At 42.8% G+C, this 20,489-nt stretch overlaps 1 protein-coding gene across 3 annotated transcripts; it reads left to right on the forward strand.

The window, feature by feature from the left end:
* LOC120832784 (nardilysin) lies at positions 1-20,489 on the forward strand. 3 transcript variants are annotated; one of them, XM_040199369.2, is made up of 32 exons: positions 1-233; positions 816-1,022; positions 1,495-1,744; positions 2,135-2,216; positions 3,300-3,453; positions 4,257-4,330; positions 4,501-4,596; positions 4,794-4,916; positions 6,567-6,624; positions 7,277-7,350; positions 7,775-7,844; positions 8,076-8,153; positions 9,295-9,415; positions 10,691-10,749; positions 10,990-11,044; positions 11,141-11,245; positions 11,667-11,790; positions 12,132-12,218; positions 13,331-13,450; positions 13,581-13,632; positions 13,984-14,134; positions 16,484-16,611; positions 16,815-16,977; positions 17,168-17,199; positions 17,460-17,598; positions 17,696-17,743; positions 17,821-17,873; positions 18,432-18,515; positions 18,716-18,806; positions 18,918-19,034; positions 19,531-19,620; positions 19,714-20,489. In XM_040199369.2, the coding sequence occupies exons 1-32, from the start codon at positions 199-201 to the stop codon at positions 19,921-19,923; spliced, it is 3,330 nt and encodes a 1,109-aa protein (XP_040055303.1). In that variant the 5' UTR covers positions 1-198; the 3' UTR covers positions 19,924-20,489. The 3 variants fall into 3 exon arrangements, with proteins under 3 accessions (XP_040055303.1, XP_077945655.1, XP_040055302.1); XM_078089529.1 differs by having other exon boundaries at positions 173-233; positions 709-1,022; XM_040199368.2 differs by having other exon boundaries at positions 175-233; positions 738-1,022.

Consider the following 20,489-nt stretch of genomic DNA (forward strand, 5'->3'; position numbering starts at 1 on the left):
CCAGGTGGCAACTTGCCTCTGTCCCTCCGCCTGCAGCCATCACCGCTCCGTGATGCGCACGTGGTAGCGCACACAGACCCCGCCTCTCTCGCCCTCGACTTTCCCCGCTCGGAGCCAATCAGAGGGCGCCATGTAAACGCCTGAAATCTTTTCGGCGAATCAGAGCGCCGGTTGTTGGGGAGACCCCTGCGCCCGCATATGCTCAGGCCCTTGTGCTGTCAACAGAGACCCAGGTACGGAAACATTGCAGCCGCACCGGTTTCACCAAGTTCTTTTTAAAAGTTTCGTTTGGAATTCGACTTCACAACTTTAGCGGAAACCCGTAAAAGCTCATGTTTAAGAGTATATCGAATATGCGGACCTGTAGTTTTAATAATACGCCCATAGTGAACGACTCGTGTTTACCTTCTATATGTGCGTAACGCCGAGTTCTAACTTGGCAGAGTGGTTTGTGGATTCTTGTGGTCACTCTGCTCACGTCAGAGTTTTTTTAGGGTCAGTTTTCTAGGGTCCGCCTCGGTCGTGTTTTTAGCTGACACCCAGCCGAATAAAGGCGAATGCACCAGACAGCCTGGTGTGAATAGCTTCATTGTGCGCGCCGGCTGGTGCGTGTGACAGCGAGGGGTTCACTCATATAGACACACACACACAGATGCGGTGTTTCTGTCCAGTTTTCTGAGCTTTGGCGTCGTCGTTCTGGCCCGTCAGGGAGGCGCATTCACCATCGCTCTGTTCAGGCTGCTGACGCGTTGTGCTGCCCCGCTGACGGCGACCTGTCCTGTTGTTCACGGTCGCGCCTTGCTGTCGGCCCGCAGTCCCCACGTCGCGTCAGCTGTGCCGAGGATGCCGCAGACAAACAAATCGAGGAACGTGCCCGCGTCCGAGTCCTCCGGCTCTGTGCAAGGAGAGGCGCACCCGGTGTCCCGGCAGGAGTGCACGGCGGCGAGGGACGCAGGGGGAGGAGAGGACAATGTTGGAGATGGCGAGATCATCAAGTCCCCCAGTGACCCCAAACAGTACAGGTATTTCGATCAAGCATTGTAGTGTCACCCCTTCACATGATTGATCTTCCCCATTTTGGACTTTATCAATCAGTCACAATTATTTGTACGATTGAATGTGCAGTGATAATATGTTCTCTTATTCAGTGATGTGACAAATGCTGAGAGAATGTACCCGAAATGATATATCGCGCCTCTCTTCCAGCTGGATCAGTACAGTTTTGTTGTAGTTGGATGGGATGATTTCATGCTATGAGCAGGCATCAACGCCTCAGGCCTCTTCGGGGCACATACAGAGAAATCTGCTGTGAAAGAGGCATAGAAAGACAGTCTCAGCGGGTATGAGATGCAGTCTGCAAAGAGACGTATGATAAAACAACCTGTTTTAGAATAATAATAAAAAAAGAATGAATTAAATAAATCTCAATTAAATGGCACTTTTTTTCTCACTCTGTGCTGTTTCACCTTTTTTTTTTAACTTTTCTTCCTGTAGACACATCGTGCTGGACAACGGCCTGCGAGCTCTGCTCATCTCCGATTACAGCGGTCCGGCTGGATCTGAAGACGAGGACTCTGATGGAGAAGATGAAGGCGAAGAGGAGGAGGAGGAGGAAGAGGAGGGCGACGAATCTGGAGAGGAAACTGAGGAAGAAGACGACGACAATTACGACGACGACGGGAGGGGCAGTGATGATGATGAAGATGATGACGAAGGGAAAAAGAAAAGAAATGCAGAGAAACAGGTACCGAGGGGGAAGTGTTTAAATATAGAACTCCATTCATTAACTTTGTGCAGAGTTGACAACAAACTTGTTGTTTTGGAACCAAAGAAATTGGCAGATTTTTGCAGGAGAGTCAGCACAAACTGTAAACTAAAGTATATACATTTCTCATTATTAACAAAGCCATTAATGTGTTAGATAGTTAACAGTAGCAGGACAGTGCATAAGGGAATGCCTTAAAATAAACTACCATGCAGGGTTCTGCTCATCCAGATGGTTTTACTAATATTCAATAACAAAAGCCAATAGCACAGAGGAGTAAGCTAGAGGAGGCTTTAGTATCACTAAAATTAAAGTTCAAGTGCATTGCCAGACTCAAAATTGACTCTATATTCTGTGTGTGTGTTTCAGTCTGCAGCAGCGCTGTGTGTAGGAGTGGGTAGCTTCAGCGACCCAAGTGACCTCCCTGGCCTGGCTCACTTTCTGGAGCACAGTGAGTAGTCAAACAAAGAAGGGTCAAGTTTTTTTCCATTAAATTCTCAACTTCTTTTGGTCAAAGGTTAATTCACCCTCAAATTTAGTAGTTATACGTTAGGCAATGGTTTTATATTGTTTTTCCATCATGTCGGGTGAGTTTTATTTACGCATCCCCTGGTCACTAGTCATGCATTTAGCTATCAAAGCAGTCAAAGTCTGTACGACGTACAAACTCAAACAAAACTTTAAAGGAGATTTATTTGACATTCCTAACATCAATATAGCAGCAGACAACCGTAGACAACCATTTCAAGTTTTACATTGGAGTGATGTCGGAGAGAATACCGCTGCCCTCCATCCATGTGTGTGGAGCTTCTGCTGCTTTTAGCGCACGTTGGTGCCTGTAATCGGGTCCGCGGATAAACTCACGAATGCCACTCTGCACTGCTCTCACATGGTGGTTAAAGCCGATAATGCCCTCACGTTGTCAATGTCGACATGTTCAAAGCAGTCAAACGCTCCCAATCTCGGATCTTGCAACTTTAATGTGCGGGGGAAAAAAGAGAAACCTAAAGAGCAACCATATTTAATGCATTCCAGGAGTTGTTTTGTTATTTTTAATTATTCATTGTACCCTCTTTTCCCGTAACCTGTTTTGTCTGCTTCTACTTGAGGCGGTAATCACTGACATTTCCCAGAATGCCCCGCATCAAGCAACACAAAACGGATCAGAAATTTTTAAGGGTTATGTTTTTATTCCGTTCAAAAAAGTTTTCTTAAAATGTAAATTAACATGGTGAATTCCAGTCTGCTGATGCAACTGTCAGTGGAACAGTTACTTTATCGGTGTGCTCTACCAATGTAAGTGATCTGTTTGAAACCGTCATCAAAACCTTCACCAAATGTCAGAAACTGCTATTAATTTCTAATGTGGCTCAGCGGTAAATCTACTGCCATCTTTGTTTGGCCAGCTTCCCACACAAATAAGAGAACCACAAATGCGAGACACATCGCAAAACTGTGGGGGAGTTTTCCTTTTTAAATTCCTTTTCATTCTTATAAACAATAAAACACACACACATCTTCCACTCTGTCACAGTGGTGTTCATGGGCAGCGAGAAGTACCCCTCGGAAAATGGCTTTGACGCTTTCCTCAAAAAACACGGCGGGAGCGACAACGCCTCAACCGACTGCGAGAGGACCGTCTTCCAGTTTGACATCCAGAGGAAAAACTTCAAAGAGGCTCTTGACAGGTGAGTGAGGATTGATGTTTTTTGTTTGTGGAGCAGTGGACTTTTTCACCATCTGATCATTTTCAGATATAGATGGATAGATCTATCTTTATTCGTAATAATCCTGTTTTTTTTTTAACTTTTCCGCAGTTGGTCATCAAAAGACCAGGTCAGGATTGAGATGCACCAGCTTTGAACAAATTCATCAATATGTTTTGAGTTTAAATTCTTGATGACCCACTGGTTTCAACTTAATGAGTATTTCACTAGTAAGACTTAACCAATGGCTTAAAGATGTAAGGAATCCAATCCGTTTTATTTATAAAGCACAGTTTAAATGAACACAAAGGTTCCCAAAGTGCTGTACAATAAAACATAATCAATAAATAAATCGACTGTCCTCCCCAGATAAAATATCTGTGCAAATAAAATCAACAACCTACGTAGTGTTAAAAGCCAAGAAAAGAGGTGCGTTTTAAGAAGACTATGTTGCTAATGTGGGAACGTTGGTTTACTTTATTGCATTGTTTATTTTAGCACCTATTTACAACATAGTGCTCCCATTTGATCGCTATGCCAAAGGGGGAAACGTTTTTGCCAATACTTAGCAACATGGTTTATGAATACAAATATATGATACGTCACGATTCACAGGCTGTTTTGGTAAACACACTGACAAACCGTACAGGGTCAATCAGCTGACTTCCACCCTGTTGTTGTCTGTCCTCTGCATCCGTCTACCTCTGATTGTGTCCCTCTGACCCGTGTCCTTTCTCTCTGGCTGGTGCACGGCCCCTGATCATTGCCTCTTTGTGCTCCCTCAGGTGGGCTCAGTTCTTCATCTGCCCCCTGATGATCCGTGACGCCATCGATCGGGAGGTGGAGGCCGTTGACAGCGGTGAGTCTGGCTGTCTCCGTGAGTCACTCCTCTGCGCTGGGAACTTGGATTTCGGCTTTTGTGTTTTGGAGTTGAACTTTTCGTCCGCAGCATTGCCGAGTTCTCCACACGCGCAGCTCTGTAGCGCGCCATTGATCGAGCTTTTCTGTGCCTCCCCTTCTGTCCATCAGAGTACCAGCTGGCTAAGCCGTCAGACTCCCACAGGAAGGAGATGCTGTTCGGCGGTTTGGCCAAACCTGGACACCCTATGGGCAAGTTCTGCTGGGGTGAGTTGGTAAACACAACCGCTGGGACACGTAATACACACAGGGCCTCCTTGGGGTATGTTAGGCAATAACAAACAGGAGGGCTGAGACCGACGCCAAGTTTCCTTTCAGGCTGATATCGCTGCTTTTGTAAACCGATACTTTTTACAGTGTTTTATAGTTCTGCTGAATTCATAGCTTCCTTGTGACCACACCAGGGAATGCGGAGACGCTAAAGCACGAGCCAAAGGAGAAGAAGATCAATGTCTACAAGCGACTACGTGCTTTCTGGAAGAAGCATTACTCTGCTCACTACATGACTCTGGCTGTGCAGTCTAAAGGTCAGAAATATGTATTTCATTTATTATACGTGAATAACCAGCCTTGTTAATAGATTTACAGAAATGTATTAATTTTTAATAATTTCATACAACAGACGAGTGAAGTGAAAAAGAAATCCGTAGATTAATTAATTAATTAAAACCTAATTAGTCTCAACTCTGACAAGAATTCCTCCATGTTTAGCCAACTGGTTAATCATTCCTGAATCAACTCAATTTGAAATAATTAAGTCAAATGCAAAATATATCAAATGTTTTCAGGGTTTTGCATGAAATATCACCCGACTAATTAACTGCGCCATGAAGGTAAAATTATAGTTTTGACATTTGTGCTGTGAAAAATTATCCGATAAAACCGCTGAATTATTTGCCTGAATCCCTCTTGAAACCTCCTGCTATTTGAAGCCCCTAGAAAACCCTGCAAAGTGATAAAGGATGATTTCATGATGATTTCTTGATCCATTGAAAAGAAAAACATTAAGCCTATATAAAGTTTATACAATCATTATTGATTATAAACACGGTACCTCTTTGTAAAGTTGATATGGCAAAGGTTTTAAAATATATATATATATATATAATTAGATATCCAGTGAATATGAAGAACATTCACGTGGCGTCTTGACTTCTGCTTCCAACTCTATTTTTGTTTCCAAAAAATTTGAATATGACTTTCAGTGCGTCGGTGGTTGACGACTGATGTGTTAAAGCACTTTGTGTGGTTAGAGAAGCGCCGTGCGAGTGCAGTCCAGTTACCGTTTATAACGGCAGCTTTGAGTTGTTGTTTCCGCGGTTTCTGTTACAGTTGTTTTATTAAAATCTCCCGAGTATCTGTTTCTGTAGGCAGAGAAAGAGCGACTTCTGTATCTGTTTACAGCAACGCCACACAAACCATTGAGGGAATAAATATGTTGCATTGTTTTATTAAAGAATGAAGTCAATAATTGGCCTTTTTCCATCATGCTGTGAGCCTTCGATCACAATCCGATCTCTTGCTGCGCGCGAGGCGGCAGTGTTTTTTCCATCAAGCACAGATTGCCTGCAGAGAAAGCAGAGCCTTGCATGAGACAGATCCCAACTTTATATTTATACCAGTGATACTGTCAGTATCGATGTCCCGTGGGAGCATATCCATTAAAAAGGAAGGCTTTTACAAATGGGGGGCGGGCGGGGCAGCAGGCCGTTGTCTGTGTAATTTGAATCCCACACAGTAAAGAATGACGGGCAGTTGCACTGAAACAACTATATAGAATTACACAATATGAAAGTATTAAATTACAGAATGTAATCTAAAGAAACTACATTGCAGTTTAAATTATTGTTATGATCGTTTTACCTCCTTATTAATTAGGAATGGCAAACCAATAGTATCCAGTATATATTATCGAGTATAATTTGGTTAGAAAACACAGAAAGTGGTGACTTTTCATAAATTATTTTTACCTTTAACTATATGGGCGGATTAAGCTATAATCTATAGTAATAAAACAATCTAAGGCAAAAGCGTTTACGAATTGAGCATTTATGGGCGGAATGAAAACTACATTTCACTAAAGACTCCCAAACCAAGAATTAGGAGTTTTCCACCAGAATTATTAAGACTCACTCAAACTGTAATTGAGCCTCCTCCACTCTGCCTGTCCTTTTTAGAGAAGCTGGACACTCTGGAGAAGTGGGTGAGGGAGATCTTCAGCAAGGTGCCTAACAAGTGAGTTTTGGAGAAGAGGCTCTCGGCCACAGTGATGCGGCGCTGGTGTGATCTAGATTGAGCCTGAAAATCTTTTGAGACCTCAGATTTAAATGTCAAGCCTCTGTCTCGCCCTCTTTTTTCTTAACCTTTTTTTTTTTACCTTGCTTCATCTCGTTTTTTTTGCTCCCCTCAACACTGAAAGATATTGTTTTTTTTCCCCAAAGTCAAATAGGATTAGTTTTTCTTTACAGAACTTCTACTTGCTTTAGGAGCCCCTGTGGCAGGTTTCTTTTTGAGAATCAACATGCGTAACCTGTGAGGTGAAACCACATAATGCTTTCATTTCAGTGAAGGGATTACATGCTCCTGTATGTGTTGATAACACTTCTCTGATAGATTAGGAAGTATTTTATAGATTACCTAGACCAATTCAATTGATTTATCACCCTGAAAACATAGTAATAGTTTTTGAGTTTGGCAGGTGCTCATTTAGTAAATTTATTAGATTATTTTCAGTAAAAATATTCTCTACTTTGTAAAAATGTGTTCTCTTCAAGAATATTACTTAAAAAAAACCCTACTGGAATCAAGGTGTGTTAAATTGACGTAGTGATAAGTGTTTATTTGATGGCTACCATCACTTCCTAAAATTCTTTGCTTGTGTCCATAGTGGTCTCTCCAAGCCAAATTTCTCCAACCTGCTGGATCCCTTTGACACGCCAGGTTTTAACCGGCTTTACCGAGGTACCGATCAATCCCACCGCACTTTGCTATTTGCCGAACTCGTCTGGTGTACTTGGCTGTCGTTCCCCTCCTCCGAATGTATCTGAGGGGTCAAGATGTGGTTTGAAGCGTTGTATTGCAAACATTACTTCCAGCGATTCAAATTTATAAATGTTTTTGTAAATCTTCCAATCTTTGCTTTATTTACATTACATGAATATCTTAAGCTTTTCAATAGCGCTATCTGAAATGGATCTGAATATTTTCTTTAAATGTGGTTGAACTGCTTACAGGGTGTGAACAGAAATGCAGTGTAGCAGCTACTTGTTTTAATAGATCTTGATCCAAAAAGGTTGAGGAAATACATACGAGTAGAAATGAGCAGCTGTTGTTATTTTTCAATCTTTTGGTGTTTATGTGTTTAACACTGTTTGTTTTTTTCCAGTCGTCCCTGTGAGAAAAGTTCATGCCTTGAATATAACTTGGGCCCTCCCCCCTCAGGAGATGTACTACAGGTGAGCCACGTACAGTGTGTGTGTGTATATTCTGTATGGCACAGCGCACATTCATGCACAATCCAATCAAACGACCCACATCAGAACATTTTAGTGTCTTCTTTCTCCAAAGCGGCGCCTCTTCATACATCCAGCTCATATACAATGTTCGCCCTGATTTTAGTGGGATTGCATCAATGCTTGTTTGTTTTTTTTTCTTCTCCATTTCATGTTCTTCCCGCCTCTTCTCAGAGTGAAGCCTCTCCACTACATCTCTTGGCTGATTGGCCATGAAGGCACAGGAAGCATCCTCTCAGTGCTCAGGAAGAAGTGGGTGTTATTGCCTCTGTCTATTTGTTTTTTTTTTAATTTCAGGGCACTCGAAAGCCCAATTGAAAGGTCTTCAATTTGCTGGGTACACATGAGTTCTTTTGAAGCTCTGAGCGAGGCCCGAGTGTCAGGATCTTCAAACTGTAACATTTGCCAGACCACTTGACGACATGATTCATATATTCCCATCATAGATGTGGTTGTACAAGAGCGTTTCAGCCTCTTGTTGCTAAGTGGCAAAGTGATGCGACAAACCCTCTGTAGTGCCACAATACCAAGAGCCCGTCTAATAGTCCCTTAACCATCAGCACCACTTGTAGCGTTTGATAGAATATTTATATTTACTGTGTGGTTGCTTTTTTCAATTGTTGCTAAATGACAATACATAAATTTGAGTGTTATGTTTTGAATTTCCAGTCGAACTAAACTGCTGAGGCAGTTGTCCTGGTTGTCCCATCGAGGGAACACACAGTTTGAAACTGGGCCATCGTTGTCCCCTGTAGTGAAATTAGGGAATAGCTAAGCATGTGTCCATCACTTAAAGTGTGTGGAACACTGTTGATGAGATGCTTTAAAGTTTAAAGGAGGATACCAGCTTTTTATTTCAGTTTTACTGCTGGTTTCAGTGCGTTCAGTATGAAAACTTTCAGAGCTAAATCTCTGGTGCATCTCAGTTCAGTGGCGTTTCTTGTTTGGTAGTGCGATGCAGCCTTTTCGAAACGACCTTTGCTGTTGACGTACATCATCACACTGTGGAACATGTTTTAGGATGCAGATTAGGGGCAGACGTGATGTGACAAAATACCAAGAGCTGCAAATAGTTGCTCCTTTTCTTTTTTCTTTTTTTTTAAATGAATGAAAGGCTGCCTGTGAGGCCATGCAAATGCAGAACAGAATCATTTAGCATTCCATTTCTTCAATCTGGGATTTGTGAAGTGGAGCCGGCTGCCTCAAAGGGACCACAATAGTGTTCGTTAAATGTGTCTGCAATCAAGAAGCATGAAATGACATATTTTCCACTTGCTGCGCTGCTCACCCTTCAACACAATGTGCATTCTCTTTCCAGTTTATGGTAGTGCAAGAATTTCCCCCCGGCTGTCCTGCTTTTGAAATGGGCCTCCATTCATTGCTGTGTCTTTAGGTGCTGGGCCTTGGCTTTGTTCGGAGGGAACAGTGAAACTGGCTTTGACCAAAACACCACCTACTCCATCTTCTCCATCTCCATCACCCTCACGGATGAAGGTTTCCAAAACTTCTACGAGGTAAAGCAGATGTTTATTATTATTATTATTAGTTAATTCTGTGGATACATGGAGACACGCTGGCCTGAGCAGAGAAGTCGAACAAATCAAGCTGCATTTATCTTCTGTTGACAGGACATCATTCAAATCCTGTCCTTGTCACATCACAGAGAATCATTCAGTGTATTTTTTTGTACCCTGCAAGGGCCCAGCTGGCCCCTCTTGTCTTTTTCATGAATACAAAAGGTGACTTCAAGGGAGCAATCTGTCCGTTACTATGACGATGTGTGTCTTAAACAATGAGGCAGCGACAATCATTCACCGGGAGAGTTTATCTACTGAGTAATGGGGGAAAAAAAACAATTCATCCAACAAACTTTGATTAATAAATGCTGCAACAGCCTCAAGGATGGTGTTTTAATGAGAAATGATCCATGTTCGATCCACAAGGTGTTCCGAAACTGCAGGATTGTTTAACATGCGTTATAAATCACATGGTGCTTGTAGATTCAAAGTGTGTAACCGAACACCCAAGCAAATGTTTGAAGAAGGTAGAGTGCCGGACATCAACAATACTGAAGTGAAGGTACTTCTAAAACATACCAAATGGTTTTGTAGCATTAGCTGTTGGTTTAAAATGAAACCAAAAAGAGGTGGATTGGATGCTACAACACCTGATGATGTAGAAATTGGTTTGATCCCCTTAAATTGAGGCCATGGTTCATGCTACTTCGTTGATGTGAATTGAAGTGTATTTATATGGTATTTAAAATACCATTATGCTTAAATTTATTGTAATAATACATTATTATTTTGAGTATGTTTGCGCACATTGCCGCAACATGTAGGCACTGATATGTGCTCAAGTATACTCCTTAAGCGCGTCTTTAATTTTACTCTGCGATTAGCAAATATTAAGACATACTGTTGTGTTCTCTAACGAACAGAATGAGGACCGCTATTCACAGCTAATAAATGTGACCCATTTTGATTTTAAAAGAGGGGGCAAATTACAACACTGCTTTCTATTTAGTATTCAAATGATTGTCCTATCTTGTTCTAGTGACTGTAATCAAATAACCATTCAACAAGATTAGCAACCTTTGCCTTGCATCAGTCTCATTGTTGTGGTTTATGAAACTTAACTGTGCGTTTCACTTGACCTCAATCATTTTTGGAGAAAAGGAGGTTATTACAATTATTTCACCGATAAAACGACCACGGTAATTATCCATTAAAGCTGAAGGACTTTTACGGAATGGCATCTCATTTATGTGCGTCTGTTGTACTTCACAGGTGACTCACTTGGTGTTCCAGTACCTGAAGATGCTGCAGACACTTGGACCACAGCAAAGGCACACACACACACACACACACACACAATCTTACAAAAATAACACAACATACTACAACAAAAAACGTACTTGTGCTCAAGCATAACCTCTATATTTGTGTTTTTCTGGGCCATTGGTGTAGGTGGTAGTTAATACCGCATTATATCGCTTATTTATAAATGTGTTTTAATGAGATGTTGATGTTGTGAGGTTCTGGCTGGGAAGCGAGTGATGTTTAAATCTGTTTGTATATGCATTCAGAGTGTATGAAGAGATTCAGAAGATTGAAGCAAACGAGTTTCACTATCAGGAGCAAGTAAGAATCTGAATATTCATGTATTTGGAGATGTTTGGACAAAGGAACGCTGAGCATTGAGTTTTGTTGACGGGCGAGCGTTTTCCTCTTTGTCAGATTGACCCTATAGAGTACGTCGAGGACATTTGTGAGAACATGCAGCTCTTCCCCAAAGAAGACTTCCTGACAGGAGATCAGTTGATGTTCGAGTTTGACCCAGAAGTAAGCAGTACACTAGTTTGGGGAAAGAACCAGTTAAGATTGTATTCTACAATCCTTATCTACTTTTTTTTAATGTTGATAAACCAGGTTATTGGGAAGCAGAAAATCTAGAACTTTTACTCTGTCTGATGCCGAAGTTATTATATAGAAAACGCATGTATTTGCCAGAAATATTGTTTCTATACTAGTCTATTATTTATTATTAATCACTATAGAATATATATTTTCACATCAAACATTAGAGTCCAATCAGGGCTTTGCATATTTCTCTGTGATGACAACAAGTATTCAGTTTAGCCGCCTCTTACTGTGATTGACAGCTGAAATATTTTTCTCACAAACAAGTCATTTAGAATAAATGGGGAAAAAAATATTTCTGCTGAAAACTTGACTGTGTGTGTGTGTGTGTGTGTGTGTGTAGGTGATCAGTGGAGCTTTGTCCCTCCTTACCCCTGAGAAAGCCAATCTGATGCTGCTGTCGCCAGAACACGAGGGCCAGTGTCCCCTCAGGGAGAAGTGGTTTGGCACACAATACAGCGTGGAAGGTGTGTATCTGTGTGTGTGTGTGTGTGTGTGTGTGTGTGTGTCTGTGTCCAATTCCAGTGTAAGCTCCTTCCCCTAATGGAGTCATCTAGTGAATACATTGTCCTTTTCCCCTTGTGTGGTGATATTCAAGCGGATATAGTGCCGCCAACCCGCAGCAGAAATGCCAACATTTATCTCTGTCCTGGTCTTGGAATATGATTTTAATGTTTTTTTTACCCCCCTCCCCCCCAAAAAAATATTCTTCTCTTTTTGCATTACATCTTTAGGTCGCTCATTTCCAAACATTGATCTTAATTGCAAACGTTCCTGATATGCTTATAGATTGCCTCTCTTCACACAGACATCCAGCAGGAGTGGATGGAGCAGTGGACAGGAAACCTGAAGCTCAACAGTGAGCTCACTCTTCCGGCGGAAAACAAGTTCATCGGTGGGTGAATAAACTCTTTGCTCTACGGGGGAGGAGGTGGGGGGGGGGATCAGATCGACCAGATTGGGAGGAATAGAGCATTTTCATCGGTGGATTCTGTCACGGTAAAATAGCTGCTCCTCCTTTTAACTTATCTTTGATAAGTCTTCTACGCGGCATTGGTGCCGTCTACCAACGGGACGGCAGACCAATACCAACATTATCCAGAGCACGCGCTCTGCTCTGTGTGTGTGTGTGTGTGTGTGCGCCCTTTGAGACGAAACTGCCCCGTACGCAGATCGGTGGATAATTGTATACACGCGGGGGTGCCGGTGCCATACAATACATTTCATAAATGAAGACAATGTCCCGGCTAGAATTGGAGAAAAAGATGATGGGATGATTTTTATTCCCTTTGCTTTCCTCTACCTGAAATTACACAAATTCATCCATATGGACTATGAAAATCAATGCAATGATTGGAATCACACAATAATTGCATTTCTATCACAGATCAGTGGACAAATATTTATTGTTTTTTTATATTTTTTATGATGACTCATGCCATGCAAGGCTCAAACCACGGAAGGAGGAGGGTGGAGGGGGAGGGATTAGCTGGCTCATTAACACTGAGACCTCAAACGGGTTGTTATGAGCAGAGCTGTTTTAGGCAGGCTGAAAAAGGGGTGCCGTTAACGATCACCCTTGTGGAATTTTTACATTTTATTCAGACCACAAAGAACCATATCAACTTGTGGTAGAATATGTCACCTTAAGTCTCACCTGCAGAGGCACTGTGAATTTAAGAGTGACAATTAAAGCCCAACCAGGCATCTCTGATCTTATGCTAAGCAAACCTTAAGGGTAATGTAGTTTGGCATTGTGTTCTGTTACATTTTTTGTGGAAAACCACCACATAACCAATCAAATGTCAAGGAATGATGCATCTCCCCTCACACGCCTGGGGGTCATTGAATCATTTATTGGAATGGGTGAGTGGAGCGACGTCTAACAGCTAAAAGTGGAAATATTGAACTGTTGAAACGAACCTATTATTTATGACATTGCACCAGGTATGAATTCTGATTTCTTTTTCTTTTTCCCCCCCTCATTGTTTATGTGCATTTGTTCAGCCACTGATTTCACCCTGAAGCCGTCTGACTGCCCAGACACTGAGTTTCCCGTCCGGATAGCAGACAGCGAAAGGGGATGCCTGTGGTACAAGAAGGACAACAAATTCAAAATCCCTAAAGGTGAAATATGTGGCAGCGTGTGTTTGTTCGCCTGTAGTGTGAGCAGCTATTTGCACGCAGGATGTTTCCACAAAGACTTTGGAATCATTTGAGAGGTGTTGACACTCGTTTGTCCTTTCTCCTGCTGCAGCCTACATCAGATTCCACTTAATCTCTCCTGTAATCCAGCAATCTGCCAAGAAGTAAGTTCAGACTCCAACATTGCCTTGTGAAGACGGTGTTTTTAAGCTGCAACGCTAATTAACATTTTTTTTTTTCCTTATTCAATTGCGTGTTTTCTCGCTGTTTTCTTCTTCGGCTCCCAAATTACACCCCATTTTCCTTTCATTACTTTTTTTTTTTTTTTACTTACCCTGTCGTTCCCCTCTTCTATTTATTGATAACCTTGCTTTTTACCTTTTTCTTTTCTTCCTTGTCTCTTTCTCTCCTCACCTCATTTCCGTCCCTTGCTTTATTTAACTTCATTCCCTAAACTCCTCCCCAACATGTCTCTCCCTGTCCGCCCTAACCTCCGTCTTCCCTTCTCCCTCCAGTGTGGTCTTGTTTGACCTGCTGGTCAACATCCTAGGCCACCACCTCGCCGAGCCGGCTTACGAGGCTGACGTGGCCCAACTGGAGTATAAACTGACGGCCGGTGAGCACGGCCTGGTCATCAAGGTTAAAGGATTCAACCACAAACTGGCCGTGAGTCGATGAATCCGATGGAACACGCACACACAAACGATTTATATGCAGGAAATCCCCTCACTGGTGCCCCCCTAACTGCAGTATGAGAAAAACATTTTATTTAACAGTAGAACACGTCTTGTGCACCAGGGGCCTCATTTAGACAAAAGAAGGCGTACGCCGCTCTCTACGCAATAATTGGTATTTATAAAAAGCAAACTTGACAGAAAAATGTGCGGCCCTTCACGCAAGCTCGGACCCATGCGTACGCACAAAAACGGGTGAAATGAGAACCGTCGGCAAATGCAAGAAACACAAATACAAACGTGTGTAAAACTAGACTTTTGTGTAAATGAAATGCCAATACTGCCCCTCATAAATAACACGAACACCGGAAATACAAATTAACACATTTTCAAAAAGAAAAGTGAAATATCTTCTGCAATAATATTGGCATTTTATGCAATTCATCCTCAAAGCACAGCTGTTGCCTGTCAGATGCAATCAAATAGACAGTAATAAAATGCCATGATGCCATCACAATGCGTAATGACGCCAAATGGCTGATCTTGCGCTCTTAGAAGATGTGGCACATGGAAGGATTCCATGTGCCTCGACTGCACTGGAGGGACGTTATTGTCTAGTCCTGAAAATGTGTGCGACATCGTGCTGGCGTGCGCTGTGCTACATAATGTGGCACAGCTTCCAAACGTGCCTCGACCCCCTGACGCCGATGTTGGCTCAGACGCTGTCCCCGATCCCCAATCATTGCCGCCAGTCTCCCATCAAGAGGGGACCGTTCCAGTGTCCCCTCCCCCCCGGTAGCAGGAACCCTTTGGCGATGGCGCGCTAAACGCTTTTTTGCATCCACTTTGATGTCAGACCATTTTTTCTTTATTTCGGCCACGGTCCGAGGTTGTGAGGCTGCAGCGTTGCTGTGGTGCCTTTTTGGCATTAGTGATGCCCACACTGTGCCCTCCATAAAGCATTTTACTTCTCCTTTCCCCCTCGCCAATGATAATTTCCACTTCACACTGAGTGAAGTTACGTTTCTTCGTTTTCCTCTCTGTGTTTGCCATGATTTCGCAATCGATGAATATTAATTTGTGGGTGTTCCACAGACTATATATGGGCGTGACACGAAGCCGCAAAAGCTGCGCTGCATTTAGAAGTGATTGTGATTTATTAAGGGAAAATTGCGTGCGCACTGTTTTATAAGTCTGAATATTTCTGTGCGTACGCACGTCCTATGTTTCATCCGTACGCCACTTCTGGCGCAAATCCTACGCAAGGTTTTATAAATGAGGCCCTAGATGATTTCTGATTTATTAGAAAAGTAAATATTTATTAATTCATTTCTTTGCAGGGACAATGCACACTAATCAACAGGCTCATTTTGTTTTTAAAGACACCCTAAAATACAAAAACATTAAAAAATTCATAGAAAAACGGACACAATGTATTCACAATGCACAGCAAAATACAGGTATACGACAATAGACTAGCGCAACCATAACCGGCTGCAGCGGCTCTTATGCCCCGTATAAATCATTTGCGTTTTATCAAAGCGTATGTGTCAATGGTGACCATCACAGCTTTTTAGACCATCATTAAGATGCTTGTTTAATAGGGTATGCTGGGTGACCTCTGATACTTTGCACCTCCTGACACCAAATAAATGTTATTATTGGCTTCATGGTGAAATTGGGAAATGCACGTTTTTGCTGCTTTCCGAGTCGGATGAGAATAACGAGACCACTCTGCTATCAGTGTGTTGAGCATTCAGACTAAAAGTCGAAGGGAAACGACCAGCCGGGCTTTTGCTTCCTGAAGTAAATGTCAATGGCTGTAAAATAATCACACCGGCAGGCTATCTCAGCGAAACACAAGATGGATTTATGTTCAGCGCTGGCTTCACAAGTCGCTAAAAGCAGCCAGATGAAGCCGTGCACTCTTTTGCATAATGGCGACATCGTCACGCAGTCATTTACATTCAGCCCAGAGGTTGCATCCATTCCAGCGGGGAGAGACTGCCTGCGGTCGGCGCAGGAGGAAATGCTGCTGTTGGCAGATGAGTCATTATGCCATTGGGAAGGAGTTACAATATAGTGTTCTTTTGAATATCATTCCATATCTTTTCCCCTCATGGTCTGAATAAGTCACTGAATGAGTTGCTCCATGACGTCTGCTGGTGATTAATTGTTTCAGCGACGGCAGTTAAAGTGATCAAGAGCATTTCCCAAAATGCCCTACTATTCCTTTTAAGAAATGATTTATCAACAAGCGCTGTTGCTTCTTGTGTTTGTCCTGTTTTCATGCGCAATGATGGTCGGGACTCATCCTCTTTCTGCCCAAATCTCTCTTCAGCTGCTGTTCCACCTGATCATTGACCACCTGACTGATTTCTCTGCCTCCCCTGACGTCTTCAGCATGTTCACTGAGCAGCTCAAGAAAACCTACTTCAACATCCTCATTAAACCTGAGAAACTCGGCAAGTGAGTCCTTTTGCGTTTTCGTCTTTTCACGTTTACAGCCTGCTTTCTGGCCCGATCTTTGAGTCTGTGTTGCCTTCTAGTGGTGAGTATGTGCGACCGCCCTGAATGTGTTTATAAAAAGATGCTCATCCGGCAGGAGTGGATGGCGCTCGTGTTGTGCTCTTTTCCCCTCTCACTCCTCCTCCGTCTCTCCTCTCTGTCAGGGATGTGCGCTTGCTGATCTTGGAACACTCCCGCTGGTCCATGGTGGAGAAGTATCAGGCTCTGACGGACGGTCTGACCACCGACGAGCTGATGGACTTCAGCCGCAATTTCAGGGCCGAGCTGTACGCGGAGGGACTGGTCCAGGGCAACCTGAGCAGCGCTGTGAGTGGATGACCGGCACTACACACACACACACACACACACACACACACACAAGTAGATCGATTAGCTTATTAGCTAATGAATCAATTAATGTTGTGTGGCTGCACCTGGCAACCATTGATTCTGCTCGAATTAGACATCGTTCTCATGTCTTGCGCTCATCTTTACGTTTATTGTATTTTCTCCACAGGATTCGGAGCAGTTCCTGCAGTATGTCACAGCGTGAGTGCACATTTACATTGAATGCGTTCCCTAACGAGAACACCAATACTATGCAATCAAGTGGATTTGTTTGCTGCCATGCATGGTAATTTGCATTAGCTTCAGTCGTCCACAACGTGATTCCCATTTGACCGTCTTTACTTTTGCTTCTTTTATTCCTTTCCTTCTTCCTTGCTTCCTTCCCTGCTTTTTTCTCTTCTTCCTTTTTCCTCCATTCTCCTTCCCTCCTATTTTGTCCTCCATTTCTTTCACTCTGGCAGGAAGCTGCAGTTTTCCAAGCTGCCAGCAGAGGTGCCGGTGATGTTTAGAGTTGTGGAGCTTCCTCTGAAACACCACATCTGTAAGGTCAAATCACTCAGTAAGGGAGATGCCAACTCTGAGGTCACTGTTTACTACCAGGTAACGTCTGCAGTGCAGCAGGTCTTTCTCATTCTGACATATTCCAATATAAATTCATTTATTTCATGCACGCTACCCTCTTTATCTTTTCATCTAGTCTGGCCCAAAGCTCTTGAGAGAACACACACTGATGGAGCTGTTGGTGGTGCGTTTATTTATCTACGTGCATTAATTCCTTCTTTGTGTCATTCCATCTTTTTTAACTGAGTTGTTGTCTCCCAGATGCACATGGAGGAACCGTGCTTTGACTTCCTCCGGACCAAAGAGACTCTCGGGTGAGTGTTATTACGTTTTCAATCAAATGTTTACTTTTTAAAAGGGGATGTGCGGCAAAATGGAATATAAGCTAGTATATGTTTTAGATATATTCTTTTTAGGGAAAACTACAAGTTATTGTAACTAATAACATTCATGCAGATTTTTTTTTAAGACAAATCTATTGGAGGGGGGTAAAATGAAATGCATGGATTGAAATTAACTTTCTGTGTCTGTCTAGATGTATTACTGTCTTTATTTTTTATTTATTGTTATTAAATTGTTACGCTTTTCAGAGGAGTGAATCTGTGCTCATCTTTGTAAAAAAAACCTTAACCGCTCCATACATACATTGGGACAGATCATTTCACTTTCATCTGCATTTCAAATCATTTCTTCTTTTAGTTCCTACATGTTTAGATTCCGATTTCCTGCATTCCAAATTATTATATAAAGTAGAGGAAATCAGGAAAGACGGGATCTTAACTTTTTGCAAATCTAACCCTTTTTCTCACTCAGGTAATCTGTCCCTCAACATTTCCCAAACCAGCTGTCTCTTTTCATGTCTCCCTCTCCAGGTACCACGTCTACCCCACCTGCAGAAACACCTCAGGCGTTCTGGGTTTCTCCGTCACCGTGGAAACACAGGCCACAAAGTTCAAGTGAGTCTGCAACACAATTGTAACCTTCCATTCGCCCAAAGCTACGGTTCATCTTAACTGCTTTTCCCAAAGATTTTTCTATCTTTCAGCAGAAAGAAAGAAATAACTAGTGAAACTGATGAAGTGACCAAATGAGTCAAATAAACCCTGTAGCCTGTAATTTATATCTTTTTTACATCTCATGAACTATTTTCTCACAGTACCGAGCTGGTGGAGTTAAAGATTGAAGAGTTTTTGGCGTCTTTTGGAGAGACGCTCAACTCACTTTCTGAGGAGGCCTTCAGTACCCAGGTGTGTGTGTGTGTGAGTGGGTGTGGCCATCTTTATAGTTGCTTGTTGCATTTTTAGTTATTCCACAAGTCTAAAGCGTGTGTAACGAATATGTGTGTGTGCTCCGTACAGGTGACTGCTTTGGTGAAGCTGAAGGAGTGTGAGGACACACACCTGGGGGAGGAGGTGGACAGGAATTGGGCCGAGGTGGTCACACAGCAGTTTGTGTTTGACAGGCTCAACAGAGAGGTAAGGACTACACACACACACACACACACACACACACACACACACACACACCATCAGCCAAATAGGGGAATGAAAGTCTTCTCAATCAGAGCCACTTACTACTGGAACAGTATTCCTATTAAATTAGGAGACAGCACTAATTACATAAAACATATCTGCTTATTTTGTATTGCAATTCCATGTTCTGTGTTGTCAGGCCTCTAATTTATGATGACCTGCAGGGACTACATATAAATATATATCTGGCTCTCTATCTACTAGACACTGGACTTTCTCCACCAGCTAGAAATGGCTTGTCCACCATTTTCTGCTGCACAGTGAGCTTCTCTGCAAAGCTGTTGCTTGAAACTTGTTGGAAAAACGCTGTTTGAACCATCAGCTAAATGAGCCGTGAAACCATAATAGCGAGATAAAGAGGCTGCATATTAAATGAAGGGCACTTGTCCTTCAGCCCTCTTGCTGCTCTTACGTCAGTGCTTGTGTGTGTGTTTTTTAGATTGAGGCTCTGAAGAAGATGACCAGAGCTGAGCTCATCTCCTGGTTCAAAGAACATCAAGGACAGAACAGCCGCAAACTCAGCGTGCACGTAAGCAATGCCTCTATGTGTGTAGAGAGACGCAAAAGGTGTTTTCTCCTTCACGTTAGCGTGACACATTAAATGCATCCCCGTCTCCCCAAGGTGGTGGGGTTCGGTGCCGAAGAGAAGGACTGTGAGGCTGGCGACGAGAAGCAAGAAAAGGAGGATTCAAGTTGCTCCACCTACGGCGAGGTGTCCAAGCTCACCTTCCTGCCCGCCTCACCCAGGATTGCGGGCGCCGTCGCCATCATGGACATCTCTGCTTTCATTGAAGGCCTGCCCCTCTTTCCCTACCACAAGATAGTCGAATGAACTCCTGCTCAGACTGTGACACACACACAGACGGCGGTGCTTTGCCTCTCACTGAGCAACGTTCAGGGACGGTCGCTTAAGGATAAGGAAAGTTAGGAATGGCTTTGGCTCCCCTCTGAACCTGGACTCTGCCTCCAGGGCTCAGTTGTAGTTTTTACTCACACTGTGTGCACAGGCAAAAGGCCCGCTAGTGATGATAGGGTGTTCTTTTAGCCAAGTGGTGATCTGTTTTGCTGTTTTACCCTCAATTATTTTATTTCCTCAAACACGGGTAGCATGGGAGCGCTCCGTCTATTACTCTATCTCACTCTTCTGGTTTGGCTGCGATTGCATCTATAAATCCCCGTCTTTTCCACTGTTTGAGGAGCGGCAAATCAAGTTTAATGCCTTTTTTTAAAACCCATCAACTGTGAAAACTGCAGAAATGCTGAGTGCTTTGACTCCAGATGTGTCTTTGAGTGAATGTATGCAGGATTTCAATCTCTGCTGTGCACTAACGTTATTAGCTGACCCACATCATGCCCTAGTATGAAACCGCAAAGAGAATAAATCAATGATTGACCGAA

The sequence above is a fragment of the Gasterosteus aculeatus genome, chromosome 15 (genome assembly GCF_964276395.1).
Source record: "Gasterosteus aculeatus chromosome 15, fGasAcu3.hap1.1, whole genome shotgun sequence".
Classification (NCBI taxonomy): Eukaryota; Metazoa; Chordata; class Actinopteri; order Perciformes; family Gasterosteidae; genus Gasterosteus; species Gasterosteus aculeatus.

Excerpts from the sequence above, each read along its gene's own strand:
- LOC120832784 (XM_040199368.2), top strand. The coding sequence starts at position 199 with ATGCTCAGGCCCTTGTGCTGTCAACAGAGACCCAG. Across the intron at positions 10,750-10,989 it reads ACACTTGGACCACAGCAAAG|AGTGTATGAAGAGATTCAGA; the intron begins GCACACACACAC and ends ATATGCATTCAG. Across the intron at positions 17,744-17,820 it reads CACTGATGGAGCTGTTGGTG|ATGCACATGGAGGAACCGTG; the intron begins GTGCGTTTATTT and ends GTTGTCTCCCAG.